The sequence below is a fragment of the Benincasa hispida genome, chromosome 2 (assembly GCF_027475165.1).
Source record: "Benincasa hispida cultivar pf3 chromosome 2, pf3_genome.v1.1, whole genome shotgun sequence".
Lineage (NCBI taxonomy): Eukaryota > Viridiplantae > Streptophyta > Magnoliopsida > Cucurbitales > Cucurbitaceae > Benincasa > Benincasa hispida.
The window spans coordinates 41,538,672-41,559,574 of NC_143479.1; the positions used below are offsets into that span (position 1 = coordinate 41,538,672).

Genomic DNA, 20,903 nt, shown 5'->3' on the forward strand with positions numbered 1-20,903 from the left:
GAAGGCACATATCATTTTCTCCAATACTTTTGTTATGATTTATTTCTAATTATTTTATACTTTAGTCAAGGTACAATGTAGATGAAGATTGGCAAAAAAAAAAAAAAAGTTTTTTTTCCAGAAGATGGGTAGATTATAAGGACTGAAAAATCATGTCTTGTAAAATAAATTCGAGATGCCCCAAAAAATGATGCACTTTTGAAGCTTACGCCTAATAATTTACAATCTGTAAATGACTGGATGAACTTTGTGAGTGAAAAGACTAGTACAAACTTCATGGTATGAAAATCTCTACATCAAAAACATGTACGTACATTTTCTTATTATTACTTTAATATAAATGTTGGATGTCTTTTATTTCAGTAGTTGAAAAAAAAAAATACAAAGCTATGAAGAAGAAACAACTCCTACATACATGTAGTATGAAAGGGTATGCTCGTTTAGCTAAAGATATGGTAAAGATCATTCTTACTATACTTCAATCTTGCTTTAATATTGTATGTGAGTTCATTTTTTTAATCTTATTTTGTAGAAAAAAATAGTTCAGATCCAACTTCAGTCACAAGGATTGCGTTATGGACAAAAGTACACAAAAGAATGATGGACAATTGGTGAATGTACAAGTTGCTGAGACACTCGTACGTTTTTATTTAGACTTTACTATGTTCTTTTTCTTAAAAAATTGTCAATTAAGAATTGACTTTGTTGGGATAATCAGCTTATAGAGTTTCTGGACTTTCGTTCAAGAATGACTTGATTGAATTGTATTATGTTTTTTTCTTGGAAGGGGGAGGAGAGGGGGACTATTAAGCATTGACTTTGTTGGAATATTATGCTTATAGAGTATATGAAATTTGGTTGAAAATCATAATTATTATACTATGTTCTTTTTCTTAAAATGTTTTAATTAAGAACTTATAGAGTTTGTGGATTTTTGTTGAAGAATAACTGGATTGAATTGTACCATATTGTTTTTTTTTTTTTTTTTTGGGGGGGGACTTGAAAAAGTTTATAAGTATTGACTTTCTTAAGATATTATACTTATAGAATATGTGAAATTTAGTTGAAAATGGTATTAGACTATACTATGTTCTTTTTCTATTGGGGGATTAGCTTATAACTATGTTTACTTAGTTCAAATCTTGGAAGAGTTGTCCTTGTGAATTTGTTGCTAAAGGATAGGCAGAAATGTGGGATTTGTATTGTGTAATTTTGCACATACTAGTTGCTAGGAGCGCATTGAACAAACTGAGGCTGATACGATAACTTCAACAAATAACACGGTTGATGACGCTTTGAGTAAAGTTCTTGGCTCTAATCATGGACATGTAAGAGGACTTGGGTTTGGTTTGACTCATACAAAACTATCTATCTTGTCTCAAAAAGATAACAAATATAAGATTCTTGAAAAAGAATATTTGCAGATGAAGGAGGAAATGATAGAAATGAAAGCAGTGAAAGATGAAATGATAGAAATAAGCAATTATGTCATGTTTAATAGAGAAACAGGTAATCTTTTTTCATTAAGCAACTTACATTTATTTTTTCTATTATTAGTTAACTTCACTTTTTTTTTCCTATGAAATTATCATAGGTTGTACCAAGTGAGGAACTTTCAAATGCTAATATAAATGGTTTTCCAATGATCCAATTACTCTTGTTCATCACATTCATATCGGTACACATGTAGTTAGAGTATGGGTTGGTGTATTAAAGAAACCCAACGCATATTTGTGGAGGCCTACATCAGAAATGACGTGTTTTGAAGAAACTTTTGGGACTACAGTAGCATGGTCATTTGATAAAGTGACCATTGGTATGTTATTTGCCAAGCTTATTTATCTATATCTATTAAACATTTTCTATATTTGCTTAATATTCACTATTGTTGGTTTCTAAAAATATATATATTTGTTGGTATATATATATATATTATAAATTTATGTAGGTGAATGAAATGATGTCTTACCAGAGGAAAAAAGAACTAACAATGACACTCAACTACATGATAATATAATCGTTTTTTTCGAAGGTCCTGACAGCCCATGTTATTAAAAGTCTGGGACTTTCTATAGTGTTTTTCTAAAGCTATAATGGATGCTATTATAGTATGAAAAAATAGCTTATATACGTTGCTATAAAAACATTTGATAATATTTTTTTATTAAAGCTATAATATGTTTATATAGCTAAAATAATGTGTTATCTTTAACATACAATAGCCTTTTTTCAACTCTATATATAGTATTTATAGTTGTAATTGTATACTATAGTAATGTTATTTAATATTTTCTAATTGTTATAATAACCTTTTCATAACATTTCATTTTTGTTATATAAACCTTTCCATAGCTTTACCTCATGGCTATAAAAAAAAGTAACTTTTTCTCAAAAATAAATTTTGAATTAATTAGTTTTTGACAAATTTTAGTTCAAGTACTCAAGTTTAGTTAAAATTTACACACATAAAATACTTCATAGCACAATAAATACTAATAACTTTCATTCATAATCTATTAATATTACAAAATAAAGTACTCAATAACTTCATCGACTAAAGTTGTCGTCTAAATGATACGTGCTAGGTAAATCGTGTGCTCAGTCCATGATTTCTTAAGCTAGTCATGGACCAAGTACACTATTACAATGTGTACTCAGTCATTTAGATTGATTGTCTCCATGTGGGATGCATGAAATACATATGAGTACTTCACTTATTTTTTTAGTATTTATCCATTTCACTCTATTTTGTCATTATTTATTAAAATAACATTACTTTAAAAATTAAAAATTAAAAAAAAAAAAAAAATCTAAAGGACTAGTTGAATAGTTGAATTATGCTCAAGTGAATATTTATATTCTAACCTTCATATTGTTCTTGAATTTTTTGTTTCTGAAGAAGTTATTCTTAAAAATTGGCACTTTATACAAAAATCATTACAAGAAGATATTTTTAGTCCTGCAAATGAAATATAGCATCCCCATCATACATAATTAAGCATGAATAGTTTTAAGGGAAAATAACAATTTATACCCTTTAAACTTAGGGTAAATCAATGAAAATTATGAACTAACAATTATACAATTTCTACTATCTGTTGGGTTTTACTGGGATAAACATCGTGTGAAATATAATTTTATGAATTAAACCTCTAAATTTCACAAATAAATCCTTAATTAAAATTTTCCTTGAAATTGTCCATGCATTAATCTTAATTGTCCATTTTATTAATCCGACATTTAGAGAAGTCTACACACGTGTAAGAATTGATACATTAACTATGTTCAAAAGCAATATTAATAAATGATCTATAAATTGTGTCACTTATGACAATTTAGAAGTTTGATTGAAATAATCATAAGTCTCACAAAATATTTTTTAAATAAAATCTAAAGGATAGTGTAAATTGATATACTTACAAAATTTCAAGATCTAAATTAATATAATTATTAATTAAGAAATTTAGTTGTGACAACCCAAAAGTTAAGACCTGGTATGGTAACCATTTCGTTTCTTTTCTTAAAAAAATTAAACCTTCAAATACAATGGTTGTATTCTTAGCCAAAACCAAAACATAAATACAAGTTTTTAAAAGTTATTTTTTTAGTTTTCAAAATTTGACTTGATTTTTTAAACCACGAGTAAAAAGTAGATAATAAAACAATAAATTTAGAAAGGGAAGTAGTGTCTAAGCATAATATTCAATAGCAAAAACCAAAAAACAAATAATTACCAAATAAAATTTTATTTTTGATTTTTTTTTTTTAAATTAAACCTATAGACATCACTTCCATCTAGTAGTTTCTACGATTTTTTGTCTACACTTCAAAACTTTTTTTCAAAATCGAAGCCAGATTTTGAAATCTAAGAAAGTAATTTTCAAAAACTTGATAGTCTTCAAAAAAAAAAAAAATTAATTTTGTTTTTAGAAATTGACTAAGAAATCAAATGCTTACCTATGAAATGCCAAAACCATGAGTAAGAAATAGAAAATAAGCACAATTTTCATAAACCAAAATCATGCTTACCAAATGAAGTCCTAGAGATATCAATAAATATTTTCCATATTCTTATAGACAAGTGACAAGTGATTATATATTTTGTTAGTACATATTTGGATGAAACATGGGTAAGTTAAATAATATTTTAATTCCCTTCACACTGTACTTTGTCATTTGGTAAAAGATAAAACCAAAACAATCAAGCCTACAGATTCTTCGTTTGCTTTTGCAGAAGATTAAAAATGATCCCCACATATCCCATGATTACAGAAACACTAGACAGGCAAAAGAAAAAGGCATATGTTAACAGAGAGAGTATACAGACATATAAAGCCTTCTCAAGGAAACAGAACTACAGAATGGGCTTTAATCTACCAGTTTTCTTTCTCAGCAATGTGTAAGAATTAGTCCATTAGAACTTCTCTCCCTGTCTTCTCCATAACTAAACTCTGTTGTCTCCAAAGAATTAGGAATCATGCTATGTCTAATCTAAAAGTACATGATCATTAGAGTGTATCTGCTAGTACCTAATCGGACCATCCAAGCTTCCCGATGCGAACTGAAAATAAGAAGAAAATTGTAATATGAATTAGAATAGACTAAAATAATAAACCAGACTCATAATTACACAAAAAGAGGGTAACAGACACCCATAAGACGCGATAAACCTAGCAACCTCCTTACCAATTCTATTGTCTCTCTATCCAAATTCCCTATAATATGGCAAAGGAACAAGTCTTCCACAAACTCTGCCCTTATCTTGATACAGGTGATTAAGGAGCATATTAAGATACCTCCTTACTACAATAAGACCTGAATTATGTTGAAATATAAAAGATAAAGAACTACAAAATAACCAAAATATAAAGGCACTTGGATGTTCCCCTCTTGAATATGCTAACCCAAGCCCTGGATCACTTTCCCTCACTCACCCTCCTATTTATAACAAAATACACTTACTCCCTAACTAGTTACCCTTATGCCCTTTTTAGTACCGTACTAGTATCCCTAATTAAGTACCTTACTTTACTCCACCCTTCAAAGACAGCATTGTCTTCAAGGTGTGAGTACAAAAGCACGATGAAAAAACTGAACACCTTCACAATCGTAGCACTGCAACCCTAGCTTAAGCCGAACATTATCCAAACGAAATAAAGCAATTTCTCCACAGAGTAAGAGCAAACTAACACCCCCACAACAAGTGGTCCATATCCTCCTCGTGCCACCTACACATAATGCACCTCTGCAGGCCTAAAGGAGACAGCCCGAACCAAAGGAAACCGTCTCTGAATACGGCCCAGGGTATTAATTCCTATGTATCTAACCTTCATGTACCTTGAAAGGCCCATGTATCTAAAAATACAGCGAGTGGTTACTCTAATATATGTAGCTTATATTCAAACAACTCATTAAGCTATACTTCCATAATTTTAACTTCCAAGTTATTTTTCAATGCTTTTCTGTAGTTCAGCAACTTGATCTTGCGCCTTGACTACATGTGATATGAAATACACAATCACATTACTTAAACAGACATAAACACCCAGAGGTCCCATACCATAAAGTCTCATTATTCTGGCACTCAACGAAGCAGTTGAAAGGACTGTGGTAGCCATTCTTACCTCTAAAATTTAAGCCACTAAAAATATGTCAATCAAGACCTTTTTTTCTGTACCTGTTGAACGATTGGATTTGTAGATGTTGTAAATTCATCGGTCATTCCTTGCCAGACCACCTTTCCCTCATATAAAAATAATAACCTACAAAATATCAAATTTTGTTCTTTCAAGGACTTGCCAGTAAAATCATTTATATCTTATAAGCAGCAAGAGCTTGTAAAACAACAGTTAAAATTGTAACCTGTCAACAGCTCTCCTGATGGTACTGTGTTGGTGGGTGACTACAATATAAGATGCAATCTTCCCAGGTTTCCCACTAGCATCCTCACCCTTAATATGTACAGAACGTATAAGATCTTCAACAACAGTTGATGCAATTGGGTCCAGTCCAGCAGTTGGTTCATCATACAAGAGCACCTGATTCCAAGTGATTGTAATCACAGTCAGTGTCATGAAGCAAGCTTTTCGCCGTTGGAAAATGAGAACAATATTGCGTGTCATGAAAAAAAGTTATTTTAGTTTATGATATTGTTCACAAAGGAAAGGTCCAACTAATACCGAAAGCATCTCTAGCATCCCTTTATAATTACTTATGGAAGAAAGCACTCACTAAAAGAACACTTGAAATGTGTTTTAAATTATTATAGAATTTTCAGAATCGCTTTTGGTTAATACTATGAAAATTTTAAAGTGTTTTTAATAAGGCTTAAAAACGCTTTTCACCATCCAAAAGTCTGACCAAACTGACCTGAAGAACCTGCAAACATTCTTATAATAATCCAGTGACGTTAGGCCTAAGAAAATAGAGTGGATGCAATAAATAGGAGTAGAGCGAAGGAGAGAACAGGAGAGAGGAATTAGAAGGAGAATTCAATAATATGATTACAACTTCTCTAACCAAGTTTGACTGCAAATTAAATGAAACCATATAAAAGCAACCCCCAGCATAATAAAGGAACCAGATTAAAAATATTCTGAGATTTCTAAAACCAGCCGGATTAACAATAATATTTACTTCCTATTTTGCACCTTAGAGCTAAGTCTGCCAACCATCAAGTCAGACATCACCAGAAAAAATTTAAAATGCCATAAGATGTTTAGTTCCATTTTCATCAAAAGTTGGACAAGGCTGTATAATGTGAAGAAACACATAAAACATTGAAATACCTCAATAACTTAATAATATATTATATAACCATACAGAAATAAAGGAGATACCTCTGGCTCAATTTCTTTCCTTGTGTTATCAAAAATTATAGACCTAGCTAAAGCAACTCGTTTCTTCATTCCACCTGATAATTCAGAAGGTAACCGATCTTCAACTCCCTAACAAAATAAAAGGTTAAAAAATGAAATATCAGAAAATTTTGAAGCACAGCCTATATCCAAACATACTGGAGATTTGAGGAAGTGTATGCAAGACATGTCAGATGTCAGTCTGTGCTTTGAAGACCACCCCCCCCCCCCCCCCCCCCCACAGAGAGGAGTTGCTTTCTGTGGTGAAATGGGGTGTGCGCTATTTTGTGGGTTCTTTGGGGTGAGTGTAACGGTAGGGTCTTTAGAAGGGTCGAGGACCCTTGTTAGGTTCGGTCCCTCGTTCATTTTCATGTTTTTTTGTGGGCTTCAGATTCGAAGGCGATAATTACTCCATAGGAGCTATTTTGCATAGTTCGAGTCCCTTCTTGTAGAGGGAGTGCTTTTCTTTTGTGGACTGGTTTTTTGTATACCTTTGTATTCTTTCATTTTTGTCCTCAATGAAAGTGGTTGTTTCCATTTTTTTATTAAAGAAAAAAAAGGAACAAGACATGTCAGTGGGTTACATTGATGGAGATACTTATGTTTGTATCTTAGTAGGATGTTTAATAGCAAGGGAACTTGGAAGCTACAAGATGACTATCATTTGCTAAGCATGCATCATCATATAAATACATGAGAGGCAAACCTTCAGCCCAACAGCAGCTAAGTTCTCAGTTACCAATTCTGAAATTTGTTCTTCAGACAAGCTCGAATTTTCATACCTAAGCAGTAGACAAGAATACAAATGAAATGAAACCTTATTCTATTGAACCACCCTTCAGCGGTTAATGCTGAAAAACTTTACAGGCACTATGTTCGTGAAAAAAATAATGAAATTGTGACAACTGTCAAGAACTTTTTAATGAAATAAGTCTCTTACAAAAGAAAACCAACATTTTGTCGAACAGTTAACGAGTCAAAAAGTGCCGCACTCTGAAAAACCTACAGGCAAAAAAAAAAATGAACGAACAAACATTTTAAGGAGTAAAAAGAAACTTAAGGGTATGTGATTTACCATCCAAAAATAAGCTTTTAGAGTCATGATAAACAAGGAATATAGGGTTAATTAGGTAATAGCCAATTTAACCCAATTACCCAATTTAACCCCATTCTACTTACTCACTTAAATATGAAACTTCTGTAAATCAAGAATTTTTAAATCACAAAGTAACCTAAAAGCTTAAGATGATAAGCCATTATAAATTTAATTTGCATCAATAATTTAACACTACTCCTTAATTGTGGGCTTGAAAATTCATACAATGCCTAATGAGTGGTTCCCAATTAATATAGGAGAGAAAATGACATTGATTTTTATTAGACCAAGAAACAATTTCATTATTTAGATTCCATTTTAGATCTTATTCCTATCTTTAGCTCACTCTAGTTTACCCTAATCTTCATCTTTAAAAGGCCAATGGCTCTCTAGAGTAAATGAGAAAGTATTATTTGACTCAGAATCACAATCAACAATTCAATCTGTTCCAGAGCAACCAACGAGAAACAATCTGATTATCAGTTAAGGGACTCATCTTCAATGTTGTCTAAAAAAATGAAGTTGAGACAAAGGTAATGTAACTTTGAAACTTCAAGACGATGTGTTTTGTTTCATTCCCAATTTTCAAACCTCTCAGTTTCATCATTACACCATGTCCAGGCCAACCAACTAAAGGATTTGGGTTCCACCAGTCCTCAACTATCACACAAAAAGATGTAATATGAAGCCAAGAATTTTCAAACCGTAAAGGGCGTGGTTCCCAGATGCTATCACCAAAAGAAAGAACCAATGAGTGATGCTTGATGTGATTCTATCAAGATGAGTTAGGGGAGAAAATAACAGCATAACTAGGACCTCTTTTGATACCATGTTAAATCACCACTAATCCCAAGAACATAACTTGATGGGGTATGGATCTAATTTATATCAATACCAAGCTAGTATCTTCATAGTATTCTTATGACATAATAGTGTCAAAGTAGTTCTTCAGAAAATTTTAGATATTCATATATGAAAGTTTACTTGTTCGCCTGATTCATGTACCATATTTTCAATTAATTAAAGAAAATCTACATTTTTAAATAGAATGATTTTTATATTTACGTTTAAATAGGAGCAGAGGTTGTAACTCTATGGTAAAGGAGATTCTTCAACATATTAGCCTTTTCAGGGTTGGTTTCTGTGGCAGGCTTGTTTCTTTGTTGTCCATTGAAGTATTTGGATGGAGGGGAATAATAGAAACTTCAAGGATCAGGAGAGACCTTAGGAGGAGGCGTGGTTGTTAACTAGGTTGAAGACATCAATTTGAGATATGGTAACAGAATGATGTTTGTAAGTACCCTTGCATTATTATGTTGAATTGGAGGCCCCTTTTTGTATACCTAGATGCTTGGCCTCTCTGGTTGGGTTGTCCTTTTGTGTGCCTTGTACTCAAATGAAAGTTGGGTTTCTCAAAGAAAAAATTATAGTTAAATAGTTTTTTTTTTTTTTTTAAGGAAACATAACTTTTCATTGATTTAATGAAATGAGACTAATGCTCCAAATACAAGAAAAAAAATATTCAAAGAAAATGATGAGACAAACATAATAACAAGAACACTAACCTAAGACATAAAATAAGCAAAGCTGAAAAGACAAACGCCCCCGAATTCAAACAAATATCTTAGATGGAAAAATTCCCAAACACCTTGGAAAGAAGACACAAGGTAGAGGCACTGATCCTTGCAATTTCAAATCGGTCTGACCACTGAAGGAATTTATCATGGAACACCTTTTGGTTTCTTTCAAACCATAATTCAGCAGGAAACGACATTAATCCATAATTGTAGTTCAATAGTTAAAATTATTTATTCTTTAGCAAGTCAGCTAATAATAGGTTAAAATACCATTTTGATCCCTGTACTTTGATGCTTTTTCTATTTTGGGTCCTATACTTCTAAATGTTCAATTTTGGTCCTTGTATTCTGAACAAAGCTTAAATTTGGTCCCTACCATTAAAATGAAATAAGAAACTAGCTGCAATGGCAAACAAAAATAATAAGATAATGTAAAACATGATAGAAAATTTCATAGTAGACTTAAAAAATCAATTTTTTTAAAGAACTTTTCAATTCCTCTCTCTTTTCCCCTCCCATCCCTCCTTCTCCATCTTCATCTTGTCTCTCACTCTTTCTCACTTCCACTTCTTTCTTTCTTTCTTTCTTTTTCTTTTCTCCTTTTCTTTCTTATTCTCCAGTACTGGCAAGCCATATTGGCATCGTAGAGGAATTTGAAATGAATCTCAAGAAATTCAAATGGGTAAAGAAAGAAAACAAGTTTAAAATAGAGAAAGGAATTTGAGATGGATCTCAAGAAACCTTGTGCTAATAAAAAATTGTATGATTTTAAGTGTGAGATTCAATGGGTTTGTTAGATTTTTCGAGTTTATTTGAGAAAAAAAGAATGAATTGAAATCTTCTTTCTACCAAATTACCATCCGGAAATTTGTTTTCACTTAACAAACTCAGAGAATAACTTTTAGGTTCATAATACCTCAGTAGAAGGCAAACACATTGGTTTTCATTTTTAGCATGATTTCTCTCTATTTAGTACCATATATAGTTAAAAGAAAGAGATCTCCATTCAAGCTATGTATATAGCTACTCGACGACGGCATCAATCAAAAATTTCTTGTCGACGGCGAGCATCCAAGCCAACAATGACTTCAACACGGCTTTGTCGGTGCCAGAGAAGAAGAAAAACAAAGAGAAAAAGTAGAAAAAGAAAGGGAAAGGAGAAAGAGTGAGGGAGAAGATGAAAATGGAGAAGGAGGAGAGGATGGGAGGGGAAAAGAGAGGAATTGAAAAGTTCAAAAAAAAAAAATTACATTATTTTATTATTTTTGTTTGGCAACTCACCTGCTTTTTTATTCTAATTTAATGGCAGGGACCAATTTCAAGCTTCATTCGAAGTATAGTGACCAAAATTGAACATTTGGAAGTATAGGGACCAAAATAGAACAAGCATCAAAGTACAAGAATCAAAATAGTATTTTAACCTTAATATCACATCTGCTTAATAATGAAATTCAAAAAAGAAAGTTATTCCTAGAAAGAAATGGAACTTGAAACACCAAAAAGGTAACCTATTAAAGCTTTCTACAATTCTTTGATTTGTAAAATTGAACCTAATAACCTTTTCACAATTTTTAGATTAAGTCAGGTATACTCTCCGTTCTCACGGTATATTTCTATGAAAAAAAAAAAAAGTCATTTTTCATGTAACTTCTAGAATTATATTCAAGTTAAAGACAATTCTAACCAATCCAATTCGAAGACCAGATAGCTCCTCATCATCGATCAAACCAAATCGTTTTCTACCTCGAATATATACCTCTCCCTGTTCACAATACCAGAAATCGAATTATGAGAACCATAAATACCTGGAAATCTGGAATATATATGGTCCAACTGAACATAAGCAAAATGCAATGTGAAATCAAAGACAATTATTTACCTTGTCTGGAGAAAGAAGACCTGCAATGATTTTCAGTATCGTAGACTTTCCAGTACCAGAAGGCCCAATGACTCCCACGGCTTCTCCATGTCTAATCTATACAAATAGAAATAAGAGAGGAAGTATAATATTTTTAAAGATAATAAAAATTAATAAATATAAAAACAGAGATAAAGCTGATAGAAGAGCTGTGAGAATCTTGATGTGGGGTGACTAGTGTCCTTTTCTGTAGTGTGGGATACGAAGCTGAAGAATAGTTAGGAAACAGTACAACACTATACCATTGTATGAGATGCAATTAATAGTCAAGACAGAGAAGGGTGACAACCCTGGAAATAACCATTTATAAAACCCAAAAATGTCTTTGGAAGCAAATTCAGATAAAAGAGAGAATATATGATATGTGCGTACGTACTTTTCCACTAACAACAAGCAGACCATTTATCCCCTTCCAAGGTTGTTTCTTCCTTCACGTTGCTAAGCTCTCCAAAGTTAGCTGATTTTTTTTTCTTTTTTTCCTTTTTCTTTTTTTCCTTTTTAAACTAGGAACCACATTTTGTTGGAATACAAAAAAGATGAAAAGCATTGAAGTAGAGGTATGGGGATTGCATGAAAATTTACTCGTTTGCAATGATAAAAGAAGTTATAGAACTGGAAAAAATTGGATAGAAGTAGAATACACCAAAAGGAGGTAAAGCAAATGATAACATCTCAAACATCCTCCAGCCCTCTCACTGTCATGGAATTCATCTCTCAATCAAAATTTTCCAAAAAGAACTGCAAGATAAAACACAGCTGTACTTCCTTTTACCCTTGATTTTTTCCCTGTTCCTCTGAATACCCACTAAGAAGTGAAAAACATCGAACATATTCCACCATTCTTTTTTATAAGAGACCAACTTTCATTCAAGGAAAATGAAAGAATATAAAGGCACACAAAAAACCAAGTCCATAGAGCAGAGCACCCTAGTGAAAGGGTCCCAGTCTAACAAATAAGATCTAAGAATAATTACTCAAACATATTCCACCATAATCTCATAGAAGAGGGGCACAGAGGGAGTAACCGATCAAATTCCTCCTAATTTCTGCACAGAACATAACAATTGACAAGTAGACTTCTCTAATTAACCTCATCAAATTTCTCTAATTAACCCATCCTTAGTAATAATACCACCAAGGGTAATGGACTTGACTTACTAGAAACCTTTCTTCCACATAACCTTACAGTCAAGAGTTATGGCTATCCACAGACACCAAAAAATCAATAGAGATCTAACAAAAAAAATTTAACCCAACCTATCCAACTACTGTATTCTTGAGTCGATATCAGTAGAGCTTTTTTTTAATATAAACTGCTTTCATTGAGAAAAAACAAAAGAATACAGGGGCGTACAAAAACCTTCCCAATAAAACACCCAATCTAAAGGAAGGGGTTCCAGTTAAGTAAAAAGTTTCCTAAAGAATAGTTACAAAAAAGCTTCAACCCAAAGGGACAAATGAAATTCACCAAAGACCATACCTCACAAGGCCCCTGTCCCTACCTCTACACACTCTATCATTCTTCTCCCTCCAAAATCTCAAACAACCGCACACACCCCAGCAAACCACAAAAAGGAGTCTTTCTCTCTAGCGGATAGAGGAGGAACTCCTCGATCGTCACATGAACGTCTCTCTACAAACTTTGTGTCATGTAATGGACTTCTCTAATAATTAAGCATCCAATAACCACTTGACGCATTGAATAAGTCTTCGTTACTGCATTTTTCACTATCTGCCATACTATTCAACGGAGGAAACACAAAGTTTACGTGGAAAACCCTAGAACAGGGAGAAAAAACCACGATAAAAAATCTTCATTTTATTAATTTTTTCATAATATGAGAGATACAAGAGGATTCTTATTTAGCTCCAACATGCCTAAATACAAAAAAGGAAAGAAAAATATGGTAAAGTAAATAACTATAATACCCTCGGGACTATAAACACAACTAAGTCCCTTATTTACAACACTCCCCCTCAAGTTGGGGCGTAGATATCAATCAAACCCAACTTGCTAACGCAAAGTCAAAATTTTACCTGAGTAACCCTTTAGTGAGAACATCTGCAACTTGTTGATTTGATGGAATATATGGAATACATATACTGCTATTGTCCAGTTTCTCTTTGATAAAGTGTTTGTCAATCTCCACATGTTTCATTCGATCATGTTGTACTGGATTATTGGCGATGCTTATAGCAGCTTTATTATCACAATAGAGATTCATAGGTAAGACACCATCTTGATGAAGATCAGACAATACTTTCTTCAACCAGATTTCTTCACAAATTCCCAAACTCATAGCTCTGTATTCAGACTCTACACTACTTCTAGCAACTATACTTAGGTTACCCTACACATAGGTACAGTACCCTGAGGTAGACTTTTTGTCAACCATTGATCTTGCCCAGTCAGAGTCCGTATAGGCCTTAATGCATTTCCTATCAGTTTTTCTTAACATTAGACCTTTACCAGGAGTGCTTTTCAAATATCTCAGAATTCGATTAACTTCCATATGTTCTTCATAAGGTGCTTGCATAAACTGACTGACAACACTGACAGCATAGAAAATGTCTGGTCTGGTATGTGATAAGTAAATTAACTTTCCCACTAGACGTTGATACCTTTCTTTATCAACTTAAACTTTGTTAACAAAATCTCCCAGTTTAGCTTTGAATTCTATAGAAGTGTCAACAGGTCTACATCCAGTCATACCTGTTTCCTTTAACAAGTCAAGATTATACTTTCGTTGTGAGACAGAGATTCCTTCCCTTGATCTGGCCACTTCCATTCCAAAGAAGTACTTTAGATTTCCGAGGTCTTTGATTTCAAACTCATCCGCCATTTTCTTTTTTAGTTTAGTGATCTCATCAATATCATCTCCTGACAAGACAATATCATCCACATACACGATTAGGACAACAATTTTTCCAGACACTGACCTTTTTTTGAACAATGTATGGTCAGAGTGTCCTTGAGTGAACCCTTGGGACTTAACAAAAGTAGTAAACCTTTCAAACCAAGCTCTCGGGGACTGTTTCAAACCATACAAGGACTTCCTAAGTTTACACACCTGATGATCAAACTGAGCTTCAAAGCCTGGAGGATGGCTCATATACACTTCTTCTTCTTCTAAATCACCATTTAGAAAGGCATTTTTCACATCAAGTTGGTGGAGAGGCCAATCTTTATTTACTGCAACAGAGAGAAGAACCCAAATCGTGTTTAACTTCACTACAGGAGAGAAAATTTCTGAATAGTCTACCCCATAAGTCTAAGTAAATCCTTTCACTACAAGTCTGGCCTTGTACCTATCTAAAGTACCATCAGATTTATACTTCAGAGTGAGCACCCACTTGCATCCAACTGTTTTGTCCTATTGAGAGAGTAACAAGGTCCCACGTATTATTCTTTTCAAGAGCTCTCATTTTTTCCATAGCAGTAGTCTTCCACTCTAGAATATCCATAGCCACATGTACGTTTTTTGGTATTGTTGTTGTGTCAAGACTGGCAGTGAAAACCCTGAACTTAGAAGACAGATTACTGTAAGATAGAAAGTTATACATAGGATACTTAGTGCAAGACTTGGTGCCCTTTCTCAAGGCAATTGGCATGTTAAGAGAAGCATCATAATCTCCAAGTTTGTTTGACTTCTCATCTACTTTCCCACCTACAGTAGAATTATGATCACATGTTTCAGGCTGGGGTAGAATTTCACTCTCTTGTGTTTCTATTGTAGTCTCATCACTGTCTGCCACCCTGTTATTCTCTTGAACTAACACATCAGTCCTGTCATTTTCAGTTACATCCACAATATCATCCTCAACACACAAATCGTTATTATTATGGACACATTCAATAGTACCTTGAGCTTTTGTTGGTTCAAATTCATGGACTGGAGCCGGTGGAACAGTAGGGGACACAATTTCCTTTATGAGATTCTTCCTGTAGTATGTTAGCAAGGGGCCTGTTTAGTAGGTAGAACAGTGTCATTGGAACTCAAGATGGGCTCAGGAAGATCAATAGGGAATCAAGATGTTGACCAGTTAGTCTCTTCACTAGTACTCTCCTCATGAAGATGCTAACAGGGAAGAAGGGTTTATCCTCAAGGAATGTGACATCCATGGAGATAAAGTATTTCTGGGAAGAAGGATAGAAGCATTTATAACCTCGTTGGTGAAGAGGATATCCAAGGAAGACACATTTTTTAGCACGAGGGGTAAACTTAGTTTGGTTAGGGCCATGACTATGGACAAGGGCAGAACATCCAAAAACCCGGAGAGGAACATCAGGAATGAGTCGTGTGGTCGGGTACGACTCCTTGATGCAATCAAGAGGGGTTTGGAGTTGGAGAACACGAGAAGGCATTTGGTTAATAAGATGAGCTGCAGTAAGAATAGCATCTCCCCACAAATAAGATGGAAGAGAGATATATAGCATGAGAGACTGAGTAACCTCAAGGAGGTGACGATTTTTCCTCTCAGCCACTTCATTCTGTTAAGGTGTATAGGTACACAAACTTTGGCGAACAATGCCTTTGGAAGACAAAAATTCATGAAGAGTATTATTGAGAAATTCAGGACCATTATCACTTCAAAGAATAGCAATTTTAGTAATGAACTAAGTCTCAATAGTGGTGTAAAGTTGTTAAAAGATCGACGAAACCTCTGATTTGTCAATGAGAAGAAAGACCCACGTAAGACGGGTATGATCATCGATAAATGTCACAAACCAACATTTTCCTGAAGAGATGGTAACACTAGAGGGATCCCAAACATCACTATGAATAAGATTAAAGGGCTTAAAAGGTCTGTAGGGCTGAGAGGAAAGGTGACCCCATGTTGTTTTGCATGAATGCACACATCACAAGAAAGAGAAGAGACATCAACTTTATGAAATAAATAAGAAAATAAAAATTTCATATATTGAAAATTTGAATGACCAAGGTGAAAATACCACAACATACAATCTTTTTCTGAAGTTGAAAATATGAAGATAACAAACTAGTCCTATAGTTGTTCCTAGAAGAAGCATCATTATCAAGGAAGTAAAGTCCTCTATTGTGCCAGGCAGTGCCAATCATCTTTCCCGAGCTCAAGTTCTAAAAGAAAACATTATTCAGTGAAAAGGCAACTTGACAATTTAGATCTCAGGTTATCTTACTAATAAATAGCAAATTGTAAGATATTTTAGGTACATGCAACACATTCTATAAAGTTAAACCATGGAATGGAGAAATATGACCATTGCCTGCAATAGGAGCAAAAGACCAATATGCAATTCTGATCTTTTCATTACCAGAACTTGGAAGATACGATAGGAAGTTATCAAATGACCTGGTTACATGATTTGTAACCCCTGAATCAAGTATCCATGGTTTAGTGTCATAGCCCCTGAATCAAGTATCCATGGTTTAGTGTCATTTATACTTAGGAGACTTGAGGGTTGTGATGTAACTAATTGAGCAATTGCCCCAAGAGAAGGGACAGTAAAGTCACTTTGACAATTCACCTGAGGTTGTGACTGAAAAGCATTCGCAGATTCACTCACAAGTGCGTGGTCGGAATTGGACTTGTCATTCGGAGGGCATCTTCTACCATTCGGTGGTCTACCATGTAATTTCCGACATTGTTCCTTTGTATGTCAGGGTTTTTTGCAATATTCACACACTGGAGTATGTTTCTCATTGTGCTTGTCACCATCATTACCAGATAATTTCGCACTAAAAGCAGCAGAATTAATAGGTGACACAGTAGTGATGTTCATAGCACTAGATTTATCTTCCTCAAGGCGAACCTCAAAGCACACTTCCATAAGAGAGGGTATAAGTCTCTAGCCCAGTATACGGCCTCGCATTGCATCGAATTAGGAGTTCGAACCAACTATAAAATTATATATCCAATCTACTTCCTCAATTTTGGAATACTACACCTCCACACGGACAATCCCAAATAATTTCGTGACATAAGTCCATCTCCTGCTAGATTAGGGATAGTCTATTAAAGTACGAAGTGACATCCATCGTCCCCTATTTGCACTCATGAACTTGTTTGCACATAGTGTAAAGGCGAGATGCATTCTGCATTTTTTAATATAATTTCTTAACATTCCCAGATATCTCGAGCGGTGGTAGCATACAACAATGGTTTCCCTATCTGAGACTCCATACTATTAATTAGTAGTGATCGTAGTAAGGAGTCCTCCTTTCCAAATGCGCTCTCGAGGATCTCCTGGTCTAGGTCTGGGTATCTCGCTAGTCAAATAACCGAACTTGTGATGCCCTTCAAGGGCTATTTTAATAGACTGAGACCAGGAGAAATAATTCTAGCCGTTTAAATTTTCTCCTGCAGTTAAGCCTGTGGAATTTCCCATAGAACCAGACAAATAATTTGTAGTAGTTAAAGGAGGAAAAGAGGTTATCTGATTCTTTGGATACATCGATAAACCGGAAGGAACATCTAAATTCAATACACTTGAATTATTGAATTTAAGTTTGTGGTTGTGAAAGCACCTAGGGTTGCCCCAAGAGCGGCAATTTGTTGTAAAAAACTCGCTTGAAGATCAGCTAACTATTGTTGAACCTTTTCCAGGGAAAGACCCATGGACCCGTGATGTTCATAGCTTGACGGCGGCGGATGGGGGAACCCAGGCGGCAGCAAGCTGTTATAGGCGGCTGGTGGCACATCACTCTCGATTACGGACTTGTCTCGGTGATGCGTGGAAGATCCAGTAGCACCGGCTTCAGATTCCGGTGACTGGATGAAGTGGCTGGAGGCAATGGGACCAAAGGCAGCAGTGGCAGGACTAGAGGTGGCGACGGCAACGCTAGGAGTAAAGTTGGCGACGCTAGGATTCCCAATTTGCTGTTGTTGAGGATGTATTTTCAGCGATCGAAGATACCAATCAACGGCAGTGTGAATGGCAATGGCAGCGGCGGTCGAAGGCTCCATCAGCGGCCGTGACGGAAGCGGTGTTGGTGCAGCACTAAGGTTATCTTGCACCAGTTGGTCTTCGCCGATGGCAGCTAGGATTTCGTCAACATGCTTTGATACCATGTTAAACGAGAGAAAGGGAGAAAGAGGAGACACAAGGTTTACGTGGAAAACCCTAGAACAGGGAGAAAAAACCACGATAGAATTTCCGTTTTATTAATTTTTTCATAATGTGAGAGATACAAGAGGATTCTTATTTTTAGGCTCAAACAAGCCTAAATACAAAAAAGGAAAGAAAAATAGGGTCAAGTAAATAACTATAATACCCCCGAGACTATAAACAATCAACTAAGTCCCTTATTTCCAACATTAATTATTGGACATTGTAGAAAATATGACTAAACAACTAGAGTATTTCCAAAGTTATGTTCATTGAGATGAATATATAATAAAAGACCAAAGAAAAGAGGAAAAGGAACATCCATGAAGGCTTAAAAGAAGTTCACTAATAGCAGAAAAATGTATTTGGAACTACAATAATCACAACCCTTCCACCTCATTCCACTGAATGACTAACCAGAACCTACAAGGTTATGTTTGATTACCATATGCATGGGATAGAGAGGATAAGAATTATTTTATAAGTTTTACATGAGATTAAAACTCTTATCAATGACAACAATTTATTTGATAATCCGGTAAAAAAAAACAGTACAAACACATTCATTTTCTAACAGTGTAACTCATAAACCATGATAAGATTAAACAAAATTTATTAAATAATAATTAAAATTAGCACATTAAGACACATATATAAGCAGAAAAGAACAGTAAATGATTAGTCTACATAGAACACTTGTACTTAGATATCCCCGTTTTACTAAAGAACTAAAATGTTCCTATAATACCTTATTTTATGAGCCAAAAAGAAATCGCTTATATCTATATACCAAAAGAAAGAAATTGAATAAAACTGAAAAAGGAAATGAACTACATATACAGAAATGAGAATCACCTTGAAGCTCACACCTCTCAATATATGTTTTTCTCCAAATGATTTGTAGACATTTCTACACTCAATAAGAACATCAGACTCATCCTTGTCCTCATTATCTGGGCTTAAATGTTCTGATCTAAATGAGTCCTGAAAATATAATCCTTGTTAAATATGAACCATAATATACAAATGATAAATAAATCAGAAAAGTAAAATTGTATTCATAAAGTAAGGAGATACTTATTTCTGGCAATGGACATAACGACAGTACAAAAATATTAAACGAACAAAAATTTCAACTGAAGTTGGGAAAAAGATATACTCACTGAAGGCAAGTGCATAGTCAAAGTAAACAAAGCTAGAAAGTAACTATCTAATCGCTGATTATGGATGCTTAAACTGACAGCTGAGATGGCAATAAAATAAAAAGGGAGAAAAAAACACTATGAACAATCATATATAAACTGGACTACTGAACCTATATAAACTGTGGCCAAGACGAGCAGGGACCACAGAAGAAGCAATTAAACAGAAAGAAAGTGCACAATATTGGGAAAATCATAGAGTTTCAAGACACATTAAAACATCGATTAGAGAGAACAACAGCATCCCAGTTCAATAACGCGTATTGAACACAATCACAGCAATTAAAATTCAGCGATGCGACCAATTCAAGGAACAATCATAAGCACGAAAGTATCCATCAAATACACAGGGCGCAGCTAATAGAAAAAACACAAAGAAATAAATAAAAAAAGTTAATGATGTACATTGGAATTCACAGCAGATGATCCATCACTCTTGAAGTAAGGCGGAGGCGCAATGCAATTACATACAACAATCCTTCTCTGGTCCTTTTTCTTACAACAAAACGAATTGTGCGCATCGAGAACAGCTACTTTACGCGATCGAGCGGAACAATTGGGTACAGTTAATGGAAAGAACACGGAACCCGATATAGAAACCATATTACCAGGATTGACCCGTTAAAGGGTAGATGAATTTTGAGATTTTGAAGCTGACCCACGATTCAACCAGTCTAAAATCAGCCTCCAACTAACTTAGTAGTTTCAATGCAATCGGAACTTCACAAATTTAAAGAAACCCAAATAGGGTTATGAGCAAAAACCCCCCCTCAAAACTCGATTTAATCCTGCAACTCAAGCTAAAGATAGTTTAACGAACTTGAGCTTAAGAATGAACTCGAAATGAGGCAGAACTCATACGGAAAACGATTTGGGAAATGAAAGAAAAGAGATTGGAATGTACAGAAACTTAACGAATTGAAAGAAACCCACAAAGAATTTGAAAACGTTTGTTTGCTGATTAATTCCCCGTCGTATGCTTACGGCGGTGACGTGATTAACTGGGTTTGTGATGAGACGTTAGCCTTGTTTCCTCTTTCACTTCATCAGTTCATTTTTTCTTTTTTAAGAAATTAAAAAATGTCAAATTATTTATAAAAATAATAAAAAAAATTAAAACACTGATAAATTTCTAATGGTATCTATCACATAGTATTAGTGAT

General features: G+C 34.3%; 1 protein-coding gene and 1 pseudogene across 2 annotated transcripts; one reads left to right on the top strand and one right to left on the bottom strand.

Annotated features, from left to right (window-relative positions):
- The first annotated feature begins 73 nt into the window (after nucleotides 1-73).
- On the top strand, nucleotides 74-4,403 carry LOC150037898 (uncharacterized; annotated as a pseudogene).
- ABCI13 (non-intrinsic ABC protein 11) lies at nucleotides 4,132-20,759 on the bottom strand. 2 transcript variants are annotated; one of them, XM_039020839.2, is made up of 10 exons: nucleotides 20,146-20,759; nucleotides 19,394-19,522; nucleotides 11,410-11,505; nucleotides 11,215-11,292; nucleotides 7,798-7,859; nucleotides 7,564-7,639; nucleotides 6,840-6,947; nucleotides 5,863-6,038; nucleotides 5,678-5,762; nucleotides 4,132-4,561 (listed from the first exon to the last, which is right to left on the bottom strand). In XM_039020839.2, exons 1-10 carry the CDS (start codon nucleotides 20,341-20,343, stop codon nucleotides 4,523-4,525), a joined length of 1,047 nt encoding a protein of 348 aa, XP_038876767.1. In that variant the 5' UTR covers nucleotides 20,344-20,759; the 3' UTR covers nucleotides 4,132-4,522. The 2 variants fall into 2 exon arrangements, with proteins under 2 accessions (XP_038876767.1, XP_038876768.1); XM_039020840.2 differs by lacking the exons at nucleotides 7,564-7,639; nucleotides 7,798-7,859.
- Between the last annotated feature and the right edge of the window lie 144 nt (nucleotides 20,760-20,903).